The sequence below is a fragment of the Myotis nattereri genome, assembly GCF_964212035.1.
Source record: "Myotis nattereri genome assembly, chromosome: 4".
NCBI classification, from domain to species: domain Eukaryota; kingdom Metazoa; phylum Chordata; class Mammalia; order Chiroptera; family Vespertilionidae; genus Myotis; species Myotis nattereri.
This window is the reverse complement of record NC_138079.1, coordinates 79,824,705-79,844,738: the sequence shown is the minus strand read 5'-3', so window position 1 is coordinate 79,844,738 and position 20,034 is coordinate 79,824,705. Positions and strand designations below refer to the sequence as shown.

General features: G+C 44.2%; 1 protein-coding gene across 1 annotated transcript; it reads left to right on the top strand.

Annotated features, from left to right (window-relative positions):
- The first annotated feature begins 330 nt into the window (after positions 1–330).
- LOC308517468 (NXPE family member 3-like) lies at positions 331–17,374 on the top strand. The gene is made up of 5 exons (XM_081088615.1): positions 331–678; positions 8,783–9,507; positions 14,275–14,348; positions 14,455–14,667; positions 16,699–17,374. Exons 1-5 carry the CDS (start codon positions 523–525, stop codon positions 17,229–17,231), a joined length of 1,701 nt encoding a protein of 566 aa, XP_080944741.1. The 5' UTR covers positions 331–522; the 3' UTR covers positions 17,232–17,374.
- Positions 17,375–20,034: the final 2,660 nt, after the last annotated feature.

Below are 20,034 nucleotides of genomic sequence, written 5' to 3'. Positions count from 1 at the left end.
AATATTTTTATTGATTTTAGAGAGAGGGGAAGGAGAGGGAGAGAGGGACAGAAACATCAATGGGAGAGAAACAAGGCTGCCTTCTTCATGCCCCCCACCCAGGATCCAGCCTGTATGTGCCCTGGGCATGTGACCTGACCGGGAATCAAACCGACAAGCGCTCAGTGCCTGGGATAATGTTTAATCAACTGAGCCACACAGGCCAGACACTTGTTTTATTTTATTGCTGAGTGCTATTTATTTTATGAATCTATCAAAACTTGCTTATCTATTTTTCCATTGGTGGATATTTACTTTTTTTTCAATTTGGGAATATTATGAATATGGCAGCTATCAACATTCTCACATAAGATTTTTGTGGACATGACTAGAATTGCTGGATCATAATTGCTCTAAGGGTGTGATGCAACTTCTCCACTGGCTACCTGAACTTCTACAAAAGCCTTCTCATCCACGGATGATTACCAGAGTTGATGTTCTTTGAGTAGGTAAGTGGTAGGAAACTCTTATTTCATCATATTTATGATGTCATTCCTCCTGGTTTTATACTTTTATCTACCTAGTGTCTTGGTCACATACCAGATGTCTAACAAACAAGTCCAGGCTTCTACAGACCTATTTATCAAGCAGCTCAAGTGGCACAAGATTGTGGTTGTGGGATCAGTCATTGCAATTTGGGTAAGTATGCCTCTTTCCCTTGTCTCTGTCTATCCATAGAGCATGAACCAGTTACTTTCTAGGCAAAAGAGGCTCTCCATTTCTACATTCCATTTTCCTGTTTCTAATCCATGAACAGAAGTGTCATGGAGGGACTAGTTCATAGAGAGAGAATGAGCACATAGTATCAGGTAGAAGCAGCTGTAAGAATATCCAAAACACTGGCCCAAAAGAGTTATTAGAGGGGAAAGTAGAAACCTAAGCTATCTATGCTTTCTATATCCCTGAACTGTTATATTTCTGTCCTAATTCTCCTGGCTCTTTCCAGTTCTTAAAACTAAGAAGGCCACTATTACCTCCATACCTTGTCTAAGGATACCCTCTTCCCTCTTCCTACCTGGTGCACATGTAAAAGTTTCCTTTTCCTCTTGGTTCTGCTTTGTAAAAAAAGTTGAATTCTTAAAAAAAAAAAGGGGGGGGGGAGCTTTACCAGGAATAATAAAGGGAAACAAGTAAAAGAAAACTCAAATACATAAATCTATGTGTTTACAAAGGAAAACCATTTGAACAAAGGACAAAATATCCTTTCTTATTTTTAGTCCAACTCAGGTCTGTATCAGAGAACAGGAAAGAGAAATTCAGTAGAGAAGTGATATATCAGAATAGAGTTTCTATCTTAAGAGAAAGAGGAAAAGATTGCCCCAAGATATGACTGACTTCCTGATATGACTATAGACCAGTCGTGGGCAAACTACGGCCCGCGGGCCGGATCCAGCCCGTTTGAAATGAATAAAACTAAAAAAAAAAAAAAAAAAAAAAAAGACCGTACCCTTTTATGTAATGATGTTTACTTTGAATTTATATTAGTTCACACAAACACTCCATCCATGCTTTTGTTCCGGCCCTCCGGTCCAGTTTAAGAACCCATTGTGGCCCTCGAGTCAAAAAGTTTGCCCACCCCTGCTATAGACCAATAAGTTTTTGGACTACCCTGTCCTCTTTTAGCCCAGAACCTCTTTACTTTCTTCCATAAATCAGACAGTTCATACTAAGGAAATTCAGTTCCTTCATCTACTGTCTTATATATATTGAAATCCAGGCCTAACCTGGTTATGGTCACTAATATTGTGCTCCTTAACAAATGAATTTCTCTCTCTCTCTCTCTCTCTCTCTCTCTCTTTCCCTCCCTCTCTTCAAATGTTTTAAATAATAAAAAGTTGTGTCCTCTGATCACTACTGAAATACATTAGAAATCAATAACAAAAAGATTTCTAGAAAATCCCCAAGTATTTAGAAACTAAATAACATACTTCTTAATAACCCAATGGGTCAAAGGAGAACTCTGAAAGGAAATTAGAAAGTATTTTGAATGGAAGGAAAATGAAAACAGGCTTATAAAATTTTGTGAAATACTCAGAGGGAAATTTATGGTATTAAATGTCTTTGTCAGAAAAGAAGTAAGATCTCAAATCAATTAATTCAGTTTCCATCTCAAGAAACTAGAAAAAAGAAGAGCAAATTAAAACCTATGAAATTAGAAGAAAGGAAAAAAATATCCTAGCAGAAATAAAATAGAAAACAGAAAATCAATATAAAAAATCAATTCATTGTAAGTTGGTTCTATGAGATCAATAAAATTGATTACCTTCTAGTCAAACTAATCAGGAAAAAATAATAGACACAAATGATCAATAGAAAGAATGCAAAAGGTATTTTCAATACATATTCTACAGATATCCTATATAATAAAAGGCCAGCGACCATAATGACCAGAACAACCACTCAACCAGTCACTATGAGGTGCATTGACCACCTCTTGGTCCCTCCCCCTCGGCCCGTAGGCTCTGATCGCAGAATGGCAAATGGGGAACCACGGGGAAACAGGTGGGTGGCAGCAACGGCCATAGTGAAGCAGCCCAGGTTCCAGGTGTCCAGCGGCAGTGGCCGGAGCAAAGCCTGGAGGGAAGCCAGTGCAAGAAGATGGGGGAAGGAAGGCCTACTCTTGCATGAATTTTTGTACATCGAGCCTCTAGTCCTATATAATAAAGGGCTAATATGCAAATCCACCAAACAGCAGAACGACTGGTTGCTATGACACACACTAACTACCAGGAGGCAGACGCTCAACACAGGAGCTGCCCCCAGCCAGCAGGCCCCAGGCCAGCCAAGGCAGGAGAGAGTGGGGGACCCCCAATTGCCCCACCAGTTGCCCCGCAGAGGGAGGCGACCAGTGATGGTGGTGAGGGGTGGAGCCAGCAAGCAGGCAGCTCCAGGCCAGCCAAGTCGAGTGCCAGCAGGGGCCCCCCCTGATCATCCCACCAGTCACCCCACAGATTGGCCCTGATTGCCAGCCAGGCCTAGGGACCCTACTGTGCATGAATTTCATGCACCGGCCCTCTAGTGTAATATAAGCAGAGGAGGCCTAAGATGGCTGCAGTGTAGGAGGACACTGAACTTGCCCTCTCCCATAAGCAAAATTTAAGTGGAAGACTCCTGGATGGAGATTTTGGAAAAATGTGTGGTTTCCCCCCCCCCTAATTAAAAGAGGAAAATTCACCAAGCACAATTTGCCATTCCCTATGTTCTTGCTGATACATGAACATGAGCACTGGAGGTATAACCGTCTTGCACTATGGGCAACAAGTAACATGATAAAGACAGTAGATAGTCTGGATTCTGAATGATGTTGTTGAGCCACTAACCATCCCTTGATGTCCTACTCCTGGACATGGTGTTATGTGAGAAAAATAAGACCATCATTCTTAAGCCATTATGTGTTGGGTTTTCTGTAATTGGCAGCTAAACCATTCCTAACTTATATAACTAAATTAGGTGAGCATTTTTTTTTCTGATATTTATTTTCTTTTTAAAGTTTCCCTTCTATAAATTGCCTTTTTAGGCCATCTGGCATAGCTTAGTGGTTAAGCATTGACCTATGAACCAGGAGATCACGGTTTGATTCCTGGTCAGGGCACATGCCTAGATTTCTGGTTTTATCCCCAGTAGGGAGTGTGTAGGAGGCAGCTGGTCAATGATTCTCTCTCATCATTGATGTTTCTATCTCTCTCTCCCTCTCCCTTTCTCTCTGAAATTAACAATTATATATACACTGAGTGGCCAGATTATTATGACTGGCCAGATTATTATGACCACCCCATCAATACAATGCAGTGAATTAGTTATGCAAATAATAATAATAAAACCTTGAGAGTATTTGCTTAGGAAGTTTTCAATATTCAGTATTTTTGGAAGTGTCAATGAAGTACTGATGGGGTGGTCATAATAATCTGGCCACTCAGTGTAGTATAGATTGCCTGTTTATATACTTTGCCCATTTTTGTATTGAATTATTTATCTTTTTCATGTTGATTTGTGTTCATTCCTCCTGTTTTCTGGGTTTAATCCTTTGTCTATTATATATGTTGCAAATACCATATTTTGTCAATTCTAAGATGTTTATTTTTTCATACTTGAACATTTCTGAAATTGAGATGTGTCTTATAAATTATGGTATCTCATATTGCAGTCGACTGGGGGCAGAATTGGCTTTGCAATAGTCATAATCTGAGGTATATTTGCCAGGAAGCCGAGTTTCAGAGTCCTTCATTTATATAGATCTCTTCCAAGACCTTGGGAAGGATGCTAACACTGTCATGTGTTTTTGTAAAATTTACATAGTAAAATATTTTAATCTCAACTTGGTAAGGTCATTATCTTTCTACTACAGCTTCCTTCATGTCAGGTGATGTTGGAGTGGTCAGAGGCTCTCTTTTTCTTTTCTTTTCTTTTCTTTTTTTAGAGCCCATTAAAGTAAGTTTGAATTGAGGAACATTTAGTTTTTATTTAATGTGATTTTCCGTCATTCCTGCGTATAGTTAAGTTATAGCTAAATGTCTTGGAATAGGAATGGCTTCCAAGAACACTCCTGTCCCACACTGTGCCAGCTCAGCATCATGACACAAAGAAAGAGCCAGAGATCCTATCATGATATTAGTGTTTCCTGTGACACTCAGCACCAGGATTATGTGGGGAGTGGAAGACAAACAAGGTTTGAAATGGCCTTTCCTTTCTTATTGGAAGATGTTTGATGCATCTCCAGGCACCGAATCCACATCCCAAGTGGAAATAAAATAGGGCAGCAAGCTGGTCCCTTTTATTAGGTGAGTGGAAGCTGTCTCTGATACCTCTCTTCAGATCTCTCCTCATATTTTACTAACCAGAACTGGGAAACTCTAGAGAAAATTGAAGAAAATGTGGAATGTGAACGTTATTATTGGCTTGGACCAATAATAATGTATTGCATGATGATAATGTATCACATTTAGCTTTATTCTACCCCAAATAAAAATGGGATATTGGCTAGGCAACCAACAGTGTCAGTCAGAAACACTCTCCCCAAATCTAGACATTTGGAAACCTGCCTTTAGGAGAGCTGGATGTGCACAAAAGACACACATATGCAGAATCAGTGTCTCACATATGCAGGTCCTGAGAGTTCAGAAATGGGGGAAGAGAGAAAAGAAGCAAGAAGGGCCTCCATGTCAATAGGACTCTTATATTATCACCACACAAAACTCACACCCACTTGCTTTAGAAAATGATGGTAAATTCCCCCTCTTCTGAGCAGCAAACCAGAAAACAAAGTTCCTAGAGCCCTGTACATAATATAATCCAACCTCTGGTTTTGCCAAAGACCAAAGCTGAACTTCAGAGGTATCTGAAGATAAGTCAATAGGCAAAGAAGAGAAAAGTTTCTTGGTTTTAGCCCCACCAGACTACTAGTTGCTCTGCATAGAACAACTTGTGAGCTTAAATTTTATTGGGAAACTTCTCCCACTGAGAGTGATGGATGGTGTCCTGCGCATACAACAGCAGCAGGGGACATCCACCTCTGCATGTTGCTTCCTCTTGCAGAGGAAGTGGTGTGGGCTATTGCTTTCCTTTCAAAAAATGTGAAAATCTGCAATAACAAATTTAAAAAGCATGTGAAAATGTGCAGTAACAAGACCCTCAGCATCAGCTCTTACTTGAAGGGTCCATCTTCCCCCTATCATGTATGTTTAAAACTTCTTAATTTCCTGTTCCCCACTAACTTCCATGGTCCTGATATCCAATTGCTGCATACACTGTGGGTTCTGCAAGTGGCACGATGGAACAAAATCCATCACCATATCTTTGTCTTCTGTGGTCTGTGCAAAGGCTATGGCCACTGCTTCTTGCACGGAAATCACTTTGTCCCATGAAACATGCCTCCAGGGAGGTAGTTTCTCTCTCAGCCCATGTTGGTTTCATCTTCAGCAGATTCCTGAACTACATCTGGTGTTTCTGAAGCTTTTGCCTCATTCTAGAAATATTCTCCTATTCTTCCCTACTAACCCAAACCTGTGCCCAGTAAGGAAAAAGGGGAAGATTGTATGTCCAGACTCCACTACAGGCAAGAGTGGTCAATGAAACATAAACAAAAGTTGTAGTATGGGACTTTTAAAGCTATTTTGGTGCTATATCATTCCTCCTTCCTGCTGATCCCAAAGTAAACATGATGGCTGGTGCTCCAGCAGCCTTCTTGGGACCAGGAGAGAACTGTCAAGAGATCACAAAGACCTTGCCCTTACATCCTTAAGACACTGAACTAAGGCCACCAATTGTCTATTTCCAGACAGTTATTGTGAGAAAAATAAACCTTCCTTTGTTTATGTCACTGAAGATAGTGTCTGTTACTACCAGCCAAAAGCAATTCCTACCTAACACATTTGCCTTTCTCCTATTTTTGCATTTTTCAGTATTTGAGTAACCTGTGTAACTCAATATTGGCAAAAATATTTCAGTGTCACATCATTCTTTGTAGAAGAGGGTTTGTTTCTGGCATGATATTTCTCTCCATTGTTCGCTAGTCACTTCAGAAGGTTTCAACTAGGCTTTTAATATTTTAACATGCTTTTTAAATTAGTCCATTTTCCTCTCCTTCATTATGGCCTTTATATGTCACCTTTTTCTTTGCATTCCCTTTTTTTAAAAAAAAAAAACCAACTCTTATCTACCCCTGGAGAGATGAGCCCCCTCAACCTGACCTAGGGTGGAGGTGATATACTTTGGAATACAACACAAACAAACCCCTATGCTCTCTTGTCTTGATAATCTAACTCTAGTTTTAGGAACAGATCGTTAGATCAAAGTCAATAGCAGATGCCCAGTTTTTGCTTGTTGAAGCCCAAGCAGTTAAAATATAGCTTCAAGACAGTTGCTATAAACCACGATGTGCCTGCAGGGACCAGAAGCCGGTGCTTACTAAAGAACATGCAACCAGTTTAGGGAGGACCTAGTTGGAGTATAAACTTGAAATAATTTTAATCCTTCCCATTGTTGCCATCAACTGTCTGTTAAATGCTCTCCTTCCCTTGAGCTTCCTTAACCACATCTCAGTCTAATTCCATACGTTTTAAGTCAATTTCAGTTCTTATATCAGTCGAGTTTGTTTGTCTAAGACTCGGTGCTATTCATTTGCAACTTCGACCTTATGTCCTATTTAAAGCTCCTTCCCTTCTCCCTCCTCCCCTCTTGCCAAGTTCAGCTAAGGCGCCCGCTGATTTGAGTTGGAGAGAGAGGCATGCTCTGCTCACACATACCTTTCTCATTCTTCTTCCCTCTATTTTCCCTTCGATATTGGGAAGAAAAACCAAGAGACTGAAAAGTAAATAGGTTCCTTCCTATCACCAACCTGCGTGAAGTGGACATTGCTTCTTGATCACAGTTGCTGACCATCTCATTGGCTATTGTCTTGAAGAAGGGGTGGTGGCTCCAATAAGTCCTGTGGATAAAGGGCTTAATCCCAAGCCACTCCCAGAGTCATCGGTGGTCTCTTGTGGTTCTCCATCATATCATGTCTCATTCCCCAATTGCATATGTCTCCTGACCGCATGGTACATTGGTCTCTGGTCAGACAGTGGCCACCCCAGTTCTCGGTCACAAACTGCACCAGCAACTCCTGTGATATGACACAGAAAAATTCAAATTCCAGGGACTTAATTAAGGGCCTCTAGGATAGGTCTTAATACTTTGCATGAAGGAAATTTCTCCTTCTGCCCCTTCCCCTCTGTACCAGTTCTCCCTTCCTGATGTACTTCCAAAGTATTTTTTTTTCCTGCTTATGTTGATTTTATCCAGGAGAAATGTAAGGAGAGGTGTTTGGGCATCCCTAGTGCCCTGACCTGTGTGAGACCTGGTAATATCAAATGGCCAGGAGTGTGTTTATATAACTTAATGTCTATGCTGTGAGGAAACTCTGAGAAAGAGGGTCAAGATCCTTGATGCTAAGGTGTAGTCAGAAAATAAATCAGACGCAGGGTAGATAAATGCTAGAGAACACCAAATGCTGATGGGCCTTCTAACTGGATTAACTTCCTTCCCTGGGAGGAATTGCTAGGCACTTGTACTATGATTTTGAGCCGTATGGGTGTTTCCTGTGAAACAGGCCAACTTCGGTTTGTGCTTACCTGGGACTTGGGTTTTTGTTGGGGGCTGAAGAGAACTGGAGACCCAGCCTACTCCCTCCCGCAAACCCCATTCGTTCTGCACATGGCTCACCTTTTGCCTCAGGACCCTTCATATCCACTCCATCAACTGTTCCTCCTTCTAAGTCCAGGTTGGACATGTCTATTAGAGACAAGGGTTGTGGAAAGAGAAATAGAAGGGGAAGGTGGATTTACTCTGGTTTTGGAGTCCAGAGAGAAGATGGACTTGTAAGGAGTGGGGAGGGCTAGAAATGAGGGGTGGGGGTGGGTCCAAGCCTGGACCCCCTCTGGTGGCAGTGGAATGTGTGTGTCAGAGGTAAGCAGGTGGTCAGCAGGAGCCAGTAGGGACCAGCAGACAGAGATGTTATTTATTCTCTGGGATTTAGCAAAACTCACAGAAATATGGTTTTAAACATGAGATGGTATTTACAGATGTGTGTGGTGGTGGCTCAGACAACAGCTTTGGGTCAGAAGCAGCAAAAAGGAAGGCAGATAGGATCCCTGTCTGAGACCCACCAAGCAGGGGAGGACTAAGTTTGGTGAATTGAAAACTTCTTTACAGAAAAAAATATGAAGAGGCAAAAATCACTGACTGGTTCCTCTTTTTCTCCCCACAGATCTTGTATACCAGGGTTTCCTGGCCTGACAGTGCTGTCCCTCTGTCCCCAAGGCCTCGCCCTGCCCGCAAATCCTCTGGCTCTCTCCCCCCGGAGCTCTCGGACCTGACCCACCTTCTGCACTGGCCTCTGACTCCAGGAGATGGGGGGGACCTTTTGACCTCCACCAGCCCTGAGACCTCCACCTACCACCTGAAGGGTCCTGCGCAGGCCAGCTATGCCCTGGGAGGCTACCTGGAGGCCATCCTTGTTGCCAGAGACCATAGGGGCAGGCCCAAGACCCACGGTGGGGATCTGTTTCGGGCACAGCTGTTGGGTCCTGACTTGAAGGCAGGGGTCCCTGGGGATGTCCAGGATCTGGAGAACGGCACATACCTGCTGTCCTTCCCCCTTTTCTGGTCTGGGCAGGCCCAGGTGCAAGTTCGGCTAATCCACTCCAGTGAGGCAGTTGGGGTTCTTCGAAGAATCTGGAGGGACCAATGGGCCACAGTTGATTTCATGGGCTATTTTCGGGGACCCACAGGATATGAAGAAACTGTGACTTGCAATATTAACCCCCTGTTAACTGGAGAGGAAGAGTCTACCTGTCACTATAGGGATGAAGATTCGGGGGAGCTCTGGTTCTGCGCTCGACCACCCACCCTGCCATGCGACTCACTGGTGGGACATTCAAGTGGACGTTACTGGAATGTGACCACACCACAAGAGGAGGCCCTGCTGCTGTGGTAAGAAACCCAGCATTCTTGGAAACTGCCCCAACTCCTAAATCCTGGTCCCTACGAGTCTTCTGCCTGAGCCCTGCCCTTATCATTCTCTATTCACTCCTACTATGTACACCTCCTGAGCACCTACTATATGCCCATGCCAAGTGCTGACTACTTATGCATAATCATCAGCTTCCCTGCCTTCTACACATTTTCAATGAAGAGATGCATGCCTTTTTAAAACATGAAGTGTAATAGGTGCTTAACTGTATGCACTGCGTGGTTTAAAGACATGGAGAAAGGGCACCCCATCTGGTCTATGACGGTAAGGGCAGGTGACAATTTAGCTGAAACTTAAGGAGGAACCACAGACCCCTGGCAAAGGAGAAGTGTCCTAATCCCCTCCCCCCTACTGATGGCCCCTGCAAGGAGAGATGTAGATTTAGAAGTCACCGGTGTGTATGGTCAGAGAGTAGAGAGGATGGATATGATTTCACTGAGTGAGACAGAAACAGAGGCTGCAGCCTGTAAGCCAAGCAAACGAGGCTGAGAATTGTCCTCAGTCTCAGGGAGCAAGCCTCGTGGGTGGACAGAGAATGGGATTGAGGGAGGGGAGACCATGAAAACAGACTTGCTCACAGTGAGTCCTTCTGGCCTTGAGATCAGAGGCAGGGCTGGTGCTGGAGAGCCCCCAGGGATGAGGGAAGCATTTTTAAAAATGGAACACCCAGGCATCTGGTCTCCAGTAGAGAGACAGTAGGGGAAGGAAGCAAAAACAGGGTCCCAGAAGATGGCTGGGGGTGGGGTTGGGATGGGGAAGAGAAGAAGTGGCGGAACACCCCCTCTGAGAGGAAAAAAGAGAAGAGGCTAGAGCTAGAGGCAGAGATGTTTTAGGTGGGAGGACTGACAGGTGAGGTGTCTGGTGCTCTCTGACCCCAAAAAGCATGGAAGTTATCACTGCTCCTATGAGGATAAAGCACCAAGGCAAGCTAAGCTGGAGACACCCGAGGTGCCAGCTCCACCAGACACCCATCTCTGGAGGCTCTCAGCCACTCTTCTTGTCTGGCGAATTCCCACTAACATTTACCTCCTAACTTAAAAATTTAGCACCAGGAACAATTTTCATGCTCCCTTTGGTCAGAAAGGGAGAACCACCTATCTCATTTGCATTAGTCAACTGGAAATAAATCTAAGATTCAATACTGACATCCTAGTCTCAAGATGTCGCTTGGAGGAAAACCCAAGAATCTCCGGAGTGAGACTGAGGTTTGAATCCCTTCTCCAACTGTCACTGTTTGCCAGCTTGTATTCATGTGACCTCTAGCAAGTTACTTATCCTTTCTATACCTCTGTTCTCTAATTTGTAAAGGGGATAATAATAATACCACTGTCATAGACTTGTGGAAGAAACTAATAAATTAATGTGTGTAAAGGGCTTAGAACTTTTATCATCTGATTTCAGATGTTTGCTTCTCTTGAGTCTTATCCCCAACTCTGTGCTAGATACCATCCAAAGTCCTGGAGGTGCTGGGGAGAGGAGAACAGGGCAGGATGGCGTCATCCTGCAGGAGCTAACAGTGTACTGATGGAATACAGGCATTAAACAGATAATCACGCATGCGACAAATGTGCAGTGGGCATGAATTTGCAACCCAAGCTCACGTGTTTTCTTTACATCAACTTTAGTCGACTCTTGAGGACCGCTGCAACAGGGCTGGTGAGGAGTGTTCTCCTTGTCTGGGGCCCTGCTAAGGAACTGACACTTGATCATGGGGGATCTTTCCTTCTTTAGTCAACTGTCCACACTGGTCACTTCAAAGTGTCCATTGTCCAAGCCTGAATGGTCTTGAGCTCTGCTAGGACAGGCATCGCCAACTGGGTCCAGAGCCCCTGGAATAATCCCACACCTGCTTCCTGAAATTTTATACCTCTATGGGCCACCAGGGCCCTAACACTCTTAGGATAGGCCATGCTTGCACATCTTTTCAAAATTCCAGGAATATTTTCTTGCACTCCTCCTCCTCCTCTCTGAAATTAAATTCCCTATGGAGGAGGTGAGGATTAGGAGTATGTCCAGGGCAGGTTGCAATGTTAAATAGGGGGATCAGGGTAGACCTCGTTAAGAAGATGACATCTGCCCTGGCCGGTGTTGCTCAGAGGATAGAGTGTCGGCTCGGACACTAAAGGGTCTCGGGTTTGATTCCAGGTCAAGGGCATGTACCTAGGATGTACCTGGGTTGCAAGTTCCATCCCTAGCCCCGGATGGGGCACATGTGGGAAGCAACCAATCAATATATCTCTCTCACATCAATGTTTCTCTCTCTCCCCCCCCCCCTTTCTCCCTCTCTTCACTCTCTCTAAATATTAATGGGAAAAAAAGGGGGAGACTGGGGGAAGTTCAATGGGGGGGAAGAAGATATATGTACTACTATGTGTAATATTTTAAACAATAAAAATATATATACATATAAATAAAAATTAATGAAAAAATATCCTCGGGTGAGATACAAAAAAGGAAAGAAAAAAAGAAGACACCTGAGCAAAGACTCAAGGGGATTTGTCCAAGGATATACCTGGAAGAAGAGGGTTCCAGGCAGAGGGTGTGCAGCAGTATGACTAGTAGTGTCTGAGGAACATTAAGGAAGACAGACAGGTAGATGGAGTAAAGAATAGGGAGGTGGACCCAGCCGGCGTGACTCAGTGGTTGAGCATTGACCTATAAACCAAGAGGGCACGGTTTGATTTCCGGTCATGTGCAACCCTGCACATGCCAGGGTTGCAGGCTCGATCCCTATTGTGGGCATTCAGGAAACAGCCAATCGGTGATTCTCTCTCATCACTGATGTTTCTGTCTCTCTCTCCCTCTCCCTTCCTCTCTGAAATCAATAAAAATACATTAAAAACAAAAAAGAATAGGGAGGTGGTGGGTGAAAAGACCAGCGAGATTACGGGAAGGACGTGGCATAATTAAGGAAGGGCTCTCTAAATATGTTAGGTTTTGCTGTATAAGATAAAAGGGATCACTGCAGGAGTTTGAGCAGAAGATGGACTTGATGTGATTTACATTTTTAAAGCGTGTCTTGGCCCACCGTGTTGAGAATGGATTACAGAAGGTTAAGGGAGAAGCAGGGAGAACGAAAGATAGGAGGCCTTGACCTCAGGTTGCAGTGGGGGAGGTGTCTAAAGTGATTCACTTCTAGATATATTCTGAAGCAGCACCCATAGGATTTCCTGAGAGATACGACATGGGATGTACTAAAAAGTGCGAACTCTCAGATGGCCACAGGGTTTGGGGCCTGCTCACCTGGAATGACAGAGTTGCCATCTGCTGAAGTGGGGAAAACTCTGGGTGAGGCAGGTGGTCACATGTGTCAGACATCAAGTGGAGACATTGAACAGATGGGCAGATACACAAATCTGGATTTGACAGAGAAACTGGGCTGGAGATCTAAATGTGAAAGTTAAAGTCAGGAAGTGGAGTGAGACCACCAAGGGAGGGAATGTGATTGCAATAGAGGAGTGAGGTTGAGGAGAAGGGGGCTAGCAAAAGGGGCTACCAGGAGAGGGAGGTGTCCTGACAACCAAGAGGAAAACAAGCCTCAAGGAGGAGGGAGCTACTGCTGGGCTGACAAAGGTCAGGAATGACAAGGGCTGAGAACTGATAATGAATTTTGCCATTTCTGAGAGTGAGTGTGAGAGGGAAAGCCCAACTGGAGTGAGTTCAGTGAGACCAACAGGAGAGTTAAGACTTCTTGTCAAATGCCCCAATCACCTTCTCCTATAAGTCATGTTTTTAGAGTTCTATATTTTGTGATGCTTTGACATTTGGGGCCTTGTGCGACTGCCCCTCCAGGATTAGCTGACTCCTAGAGATATCAAACAACTTGTCTTGAGCACACCTTTGATACGCAACCCACCCCTCCTGAGTCTACACCACCACTCCTCTTCCTTTTATCAGGCTCTGGCAGCCAGACACCATCTCCCTGCCTGAAATCCCTCAGGACCAAGTACCAGACAACTAGAGATTACCCCTATAGCCAGGAGCCCACTGAAATTACTCAAACTATTCATTCCTAAACCTACTCAGCTGTTAACCTTTCCTCATCCATTCCTTCCTGCAAAAAACACAATAAAGACTTTTGCCCACATTTTCTCCTGCTCCTTATGCCTCTTGACCAACCCTGGTGCTTCCCCCATGTGGCCCTGGTGCATCATGTCCCCGCGTCTCAGGACTGTACCACTATTTTTTCCATGATGATCATCTCCTGATCTATTGACCTTACCATATCTAAATAAAACCAAAATACTAGGTACATTTTTTAAAATATTTTTTTATTGATTTCAGAAAGGAAGGGAGAAAGAGAAATGTCAATGATGAGAGAGAATCATTGATCGGTTGCCTCCTGCATGCTCCCTACTAGGGATAGAGCCAGGACTTGGGCATGTGCCCTGACTGGGAATAGAACCATGATCTCCTGGTTCATAGGTCGATGCTCAATCACTGAGTCACACCAGACTCCTAGGTACATTTTAAAACATCTGCTTTCCACACTGATGAAATCCTGAGGCCAGGAAATTCAAAAAGCCTGGATCCCTGAACTCTAGTTTCTAGCCCCTCTCTAGTCCTAGAGCCCTCACTGTCTCCCAAAAGCCCTGACTCTGGACAGATGCCCTTGACTCTGAGAACTTCCTTTTCCCCAAGAACCTCCATTTCACCTTAGTCCAAGATTCCTTTCTATAACACATTTCCATTAAGGATTCCTTTCTTGCCAATTGGTTTCTCTTCAGGAATGTGACAGACAAGGTCCTCCCTCAGGGTATTTCTCCAATCTGGGTGGCCAAGGAGAGCGATAGGAGCCTGGGTAAGTATGCTGGGGCCTACAGAAAAGGCAGCACTTACCCCGTGCCTGTAGCTTTAGTTTTCTTCTGTGCCCACTGATTGTTTTGCTTACAAACAACTGCTTACAGTGCTGTCCCCCAAACAACTGTGCCATCCTGGGATCCCGGGCCCAAAGCCCTCTGGCTTCTTCCACCGAGGGCTGTGGCACTCTCTTTCCTGCTCTGGCCGCTCCTTCTCCACTGTTGACAGCATCCTGGGCTGCCTGGCTGGTCACGTCGTCCACATGATGGGGGACTCCACGCTGCGACAGTGGTGGGAGTATCTGCGTGACACTGTGCCTTGTGAGTGGCCGTGAGGGGAGAGGGCACAACTCCTAAGAGAAAAAGAGCAGAACCAGGGCTTTGAGAAGGCATAAAGCATCTACCTGGATTCAGGAGAGTGATATAAAAGGACAGGACACCTGATTCCCTTAAGGAAGGGATGGGAAACAATGCCCAGATTATGCATAATCTCAATAATTAATCAGAAGCTCTAACAGGAGAGTAGATATGTTTGATGAACCATGAATAGATAGCCTTGGCCGGAACTAATTAGTTGCTTGGAGGATACTGGAGGAATAGAGTGGGAATTTAAGAAAATAATTGTAGAGAAACCAGGGGTTTTGTCTTGTGACATTTGGGAGACACCAACTGTTTTTAAGCAGCTTTTGGATAGACTGGATTGAAAAAGAAAGCTCAAAGACAAGTCATAAGACAATTGCATGGTCAACATGTGAGGTGAAGAGAGGCTAAATTGGTACAAGAAATAGAGTAACAGCAGTAAAGGAAGTAATATGCTGGAAAAATTCACAGTCTTGTTAACTGATTGGCTCTGCAGTGAAGGGAGGTGATCGGATCACTATGGATAACCATAAAATGAACTCAGAATAAAAGTCACTGGCATGCTTACTAGATATGGGAGCAAGAGACAGGAGTGAGAGAAGATGACATATTTATTTTATACCTTTTCATACTGGATTAAAAAGGGGGGCGGGTTTCTGTGGAGCATGTGGATGAGGCATTTGAAGACATGGGATTGGAAGTGCATTTAGATGTCTGAGCTTCAGCCAGACTTTGGTATTTATTCCTCTGAAGATAGATGTTCAAGGAGGTGAGAGTGTCACACGGGGTCTCTGCCTTTCAGGCACAAGCTCCACAATATAACACGACAGGAATTAAGGGATAAGCTTTATTGGAGAAAGGGGCAACCTGAGAGTCAAGGAGAGGAAGAGCATCCGCTCCCAGCCCCGTCCCCCGCTTGTCCTCCCGCCATCCTACAGAGAGGTGCGTGGGGCCCACAGGGTGGGTCTATGTGCTCTAGTGGAGGAGACCCCCCCCCCCCTCACACACACACACACACACACATGCCATAGTTCTTCCTTCTTACCTACAAACTTCTTGGCACAAGATACATGTGGGCTGCCATTTGCTCACAGAAGTTAGAAAACACCTGCTGCCTCCCCCTGGAGACCTTGAGGCCTGTGGGACGTTGACTCCTGCTTGAAGGGTTGAAGCTCCCACTTCCCTGGAGGGTGAGCCTGGATGCAGCCCCTCCCTTTAGGAAAAAAGGGAGCTCTACTCCCAACTAATTCGATGTCTCATCAACGTTGAGTGACTTCCCAGGATCATTTTGGGACAATTCTGCTCATGGCCGGGTGGAGTGGGTGAGTTCTCTAGCCAAAAGCTGTTTTTAAAGATGAATGGAAGCTCATGACAGAGGCTGGGAAAACCAGAGACTGTGCTAGTTGATCTGGCACCTTTCTGTGGACTAGAGAAAGGTGCCCCTCTGTGCCCACACAGCCATGGAGCACACGTGGGGCGAGCAGGTAGAGACTTCGTGCAAAGAAAGTAAGGGCCTTTTCCTGTAGGTGTGTATAGCTCTCTGCCAGGGCACATGGCAAAGCAGACAGACTGTATTTCAGGAGTCTCAGGCCCCCTAGGCTGGCCACCATTCTGCAAAGACATAAACTGGGCAACCCTGAATCTCTAGCCTGACTCAAGCCTTTATACAGGGGTGGAACCAGTGAATGAATCTGAGTTGGAGTGTTAGATCTGCAAGGAGACTGTAGAGAGTGACAACACACTGCTAAGAAAGGGAAGGGATTCCAAAGGAAAATCAATAAGACAAAATGCTCAAGGAGCCAGGGAGATGAAGGACTGAGAACTGGGTCTTCAGACTTGGTAACTAGGTGGTCACTGACAATATTATAGATTAAGGAGAGCAAAATCAATGGTTGGGCCATAGAATGATAGAGGAAAATGGTGCTAAATTTTTAAACCAGGAAATACAGTCCTATATTAACCCCTAAGCCTTTTCTCTTGTCCTCCGTACAGCCCTGAAGCCGGTGGATCTACACGTCACATATCAGACAGGGCCCCTGATGGCCGTAGAGACCACTCGGAACATAGTGCTGCACTGGCGGGCCCACGGCTGGCCCCTGCGCTCCCTCCGCACGCCAGTGGCCTCCCTGCACTCTGTGGTCCAGGAGCTGGGAGGCCTGGCTGGGGGCCCCCACACCGTGGTGGTGCTGGGGCTGGGCGCACACTTCACCACCTTCCCTCCATCCATCCTGGTGCAGCGACTGGCAGGGATCCGGGCAGCTGTGGCTGCGCTGCTGGCCCGGGAGCCCCGCACTCTGGTGGTCATCAAACTGGCCAACACTGGCTACAAGTCCGTGTATGGCAGTGACTGGTTCACCCTCCAGGTGAACCGGCTCCTCCGAGCTGCCTTTGCTGACCTCCGTGTGGCCTTTGTGGATGCCTGGGAAATGACCTCCAGCCTGGCCCTGCCTGACAGCATCCACCCAGTGCGGCTCATTGTCCAAAACGAGGTGGACTCCTTCCTCTCCTTCATCTGCCCCACCTGAGCGCTGCTGCCTTGGGCCGTGTGGACAGAGAAGCTCGTGTGATGATCAAGCCTGCGAGCTTTGCCTCTCAGCCCGTTATTCCCCTTGTCTGACCTTTCTAATGCACTGAATCCATGTCATAATTCACACAATTGTGGATTTTTCAACTTGTTATTTAGACCATTTCTTTTACATGTTTGAAGTCCATGTTATTATGCATTACCAGGAAATCTGACACAAAACAGCCAGCATCAAGGCATCACTTGTAAAATCACTGGTTTTTTAAAGATAAAGAAATAATCCTTTAAGCATTTAAGCAAAAAAGGCTTAAGTCACTTACAAGAGGAAAACTTAGATTGACTTAAATCAGTGGTTCTCAACCTTGGCTGCACATTAGAATCACCTGGGAATCTTTTTTTAAAATCCTGATTTCTGGGCCTCATCCTCCAGAAATTCTGTTTCTTTGTTATGGGGTGGGGCCACAACATTAGTAACAAAGAAACAGAATTTCCGGTTGATGAGGCCCAGAAATCAGGATTTTAAAAAGATTCCCAGGTGATTCCAATGTGCAGCCAAGGTTCAAAACCACTGACTTAAATTAATCAAAAACAACATTAAGCCCTAACTGGTTTGGCTCAGTGGATAGAGCATTGGCCTGAGAAGTGAAGGGTCCCGGGTTTGATTCCGGTCAAGAACATATGCCTGGGTTGGTGGGCTCAATCCTCAGTAGGGGGCATGCAGGAGGCAGCTAATCAATGATTCTCTCTCATCATTGATGTTTCTCTCTCTCTCTCCATCTCCCTTCTTCTCTGAAATCATTAAAAAAATATTTACAAAAACAAACAACAACAAAAACATTCAACACTAGAAGCCAGTGGAACAATGCTTGCAAAGCTGACAAACTAAAAAACTTAAGAATTTTGCACTTAGCTAAAGTATTATTCAGCTACAAAGGCAACAGACAAACATTTCAAATATGTAATAATTCAGGAAATATAGTTGATGTCCTAAAAGAATAACAAAAGTCAAACTTCAGTCAAACAAAATATTACTGATATGGCCCAGCAATGTCACTTCTGGGTATTTATCCAAAGGAAAGGAAAACACTAAGTTAAACCACAATGTTCATTGCAGCATTATTTACAACAGCCAAGACATAGAAACAAGCTAAGTGTCCATCAATGGGTTAATAGATATGGCATGTATAGGCAATGGAATAGTATTCAGCCATAGAAAAAGAGAAATATTGCCATTTGCGACAACATAGATGGACTTTGAAGATGTTATGCAGGTGAAGTAAGTTAGACAAAGGAAGGCAATTACTATATGATCTCACCTATATCTTAAATCTGAAAAAAACAAGACAAAAATTAGATCACTGATACAGGTTATCAGAGGTGAGGGTGGGGCATGAGTAACATAAATAAAGGGGGTCAAAAGGTACAAACTAAAAAAAAAAAATTAAATAAATAAATAAATAAATAAATAAAAAGGTACAAACTTCCAGTTATAAAATAAGTCCTGGGATGTAATGACTGCATGGTGACTATCTATACTAATAAAAGCATAATATGCTAATTAGACCGGGAGACCTTCTGGATGTCCTTTCAGACAAAGCCATGGTGATTGGGCTGAGGCAGAGGCAATTAGGGGTGATCAGGTCAGGAGGGGAGGGCAGTTGGGGGCGATCAGGCCAGCAGAGGGAGGCAGTTGAGGGTGATCAGGCAGGCAGGCAGGGATTGGGCCTAAACTGGCAGTCGGGCATCCCCCGAAGGGTCCCAGATTGGAGAGGGTGCAGGCTGGGCTGAAGGACAACCCCCCCCACACACACACACGAATTTCATGCACCAGGCCACTAGTCTACTATAATAGTCTATAATAATAAAAATGTAATATGCTAGTTAGACCGGACGTCTTTCCAGACATCCTTCCGGACGAAGCTGGGGCTGCAAGGGAAGCCCGGGGCCCTAAGTGCTGGAGGGAAGCCAGTGCCAGCAGCCAGGGGAAGGAAGGCCTACTCTTGCACGAATTTCGTGCATCGGGCCTCTAGTAGTAAAGAATACAGTATTGCATGAGAACTTTACCAGCACCTCGTCTCTGGAGGAGTCAGATGAAGGCAACTGAATGGGGTCCACTGGAGAACCTTGGGACTCAGGAGGATTGCTCTATTCAGAGCTAGTTGGTCAACCTTCAACTTTAACCTTCAACTTTTACCACATTCAAATCAATGAACCAACTGAAAGACTGTGATTAATAATTCATCATTGTTCTGTACTATGCCACTTGCTGGAGTGTGGTTTGAACATCTAGAAGTAGAATTTTAATAATCATTTTAGTCATACTGATTTTCCCACCTATAGAATTTAGTACCTACAAATAGTTCTCCTATGTTGAGTAACAGAAATGTTTAGAGAGTGAGGTGTCATCATTACAAGTATATTGTAATTAAATATGAGTTAAAAATCCTTAAAAATGTTGTATTGTATATTTTAAAGTTGCTAAGAAAGTAAATCTTAGAAGTTCTCATCACAAGAAAAAAATTTGTAACTATGTGTGATGATGGATGTTAGCTAGTTATTGTAGTCATCATTTCACAATATTTGTATACATTGGGTCATTGTGTGGTAGACCTGGAAGTAACAATGTTATTTGATAATTGTTAATTCAATTTAAAAAATAAAAGAGGGTCTTTCTTGGGTTAGTCATTTGATACACTTTCCCAATGATATATTTCTGTTTTTGCTTAAAAAATAAATAAATAAATAAATAAATTCAAATGTAAAAGAAAAAAAAACACTGCATTATAGCAATTTGTAAAGTTTTA

Coding starts and splice junctions, on each gene's coding strand:
- LOC308517468 (XM_081088615.1), top strand. CDS start 523: ATGATGTCATTCCTCCTGGTTTTATACTTTTATCTACCTAGTGTCTTG. Junction 679..8,782: donor GATCAGTCATTGCAATTTGG/GTAAGTATGCCT, acceptor TTCTCCCCACAG/ATCTTGTATACCAGGGTTTC. Junction 14,668..16,698: donor TCTGCGTGACACTGTGCCTT/GTGAGTGGCCGT, acceptor TCCTCCGTACAG/CCCTGAAGCCGGTGGATCTA.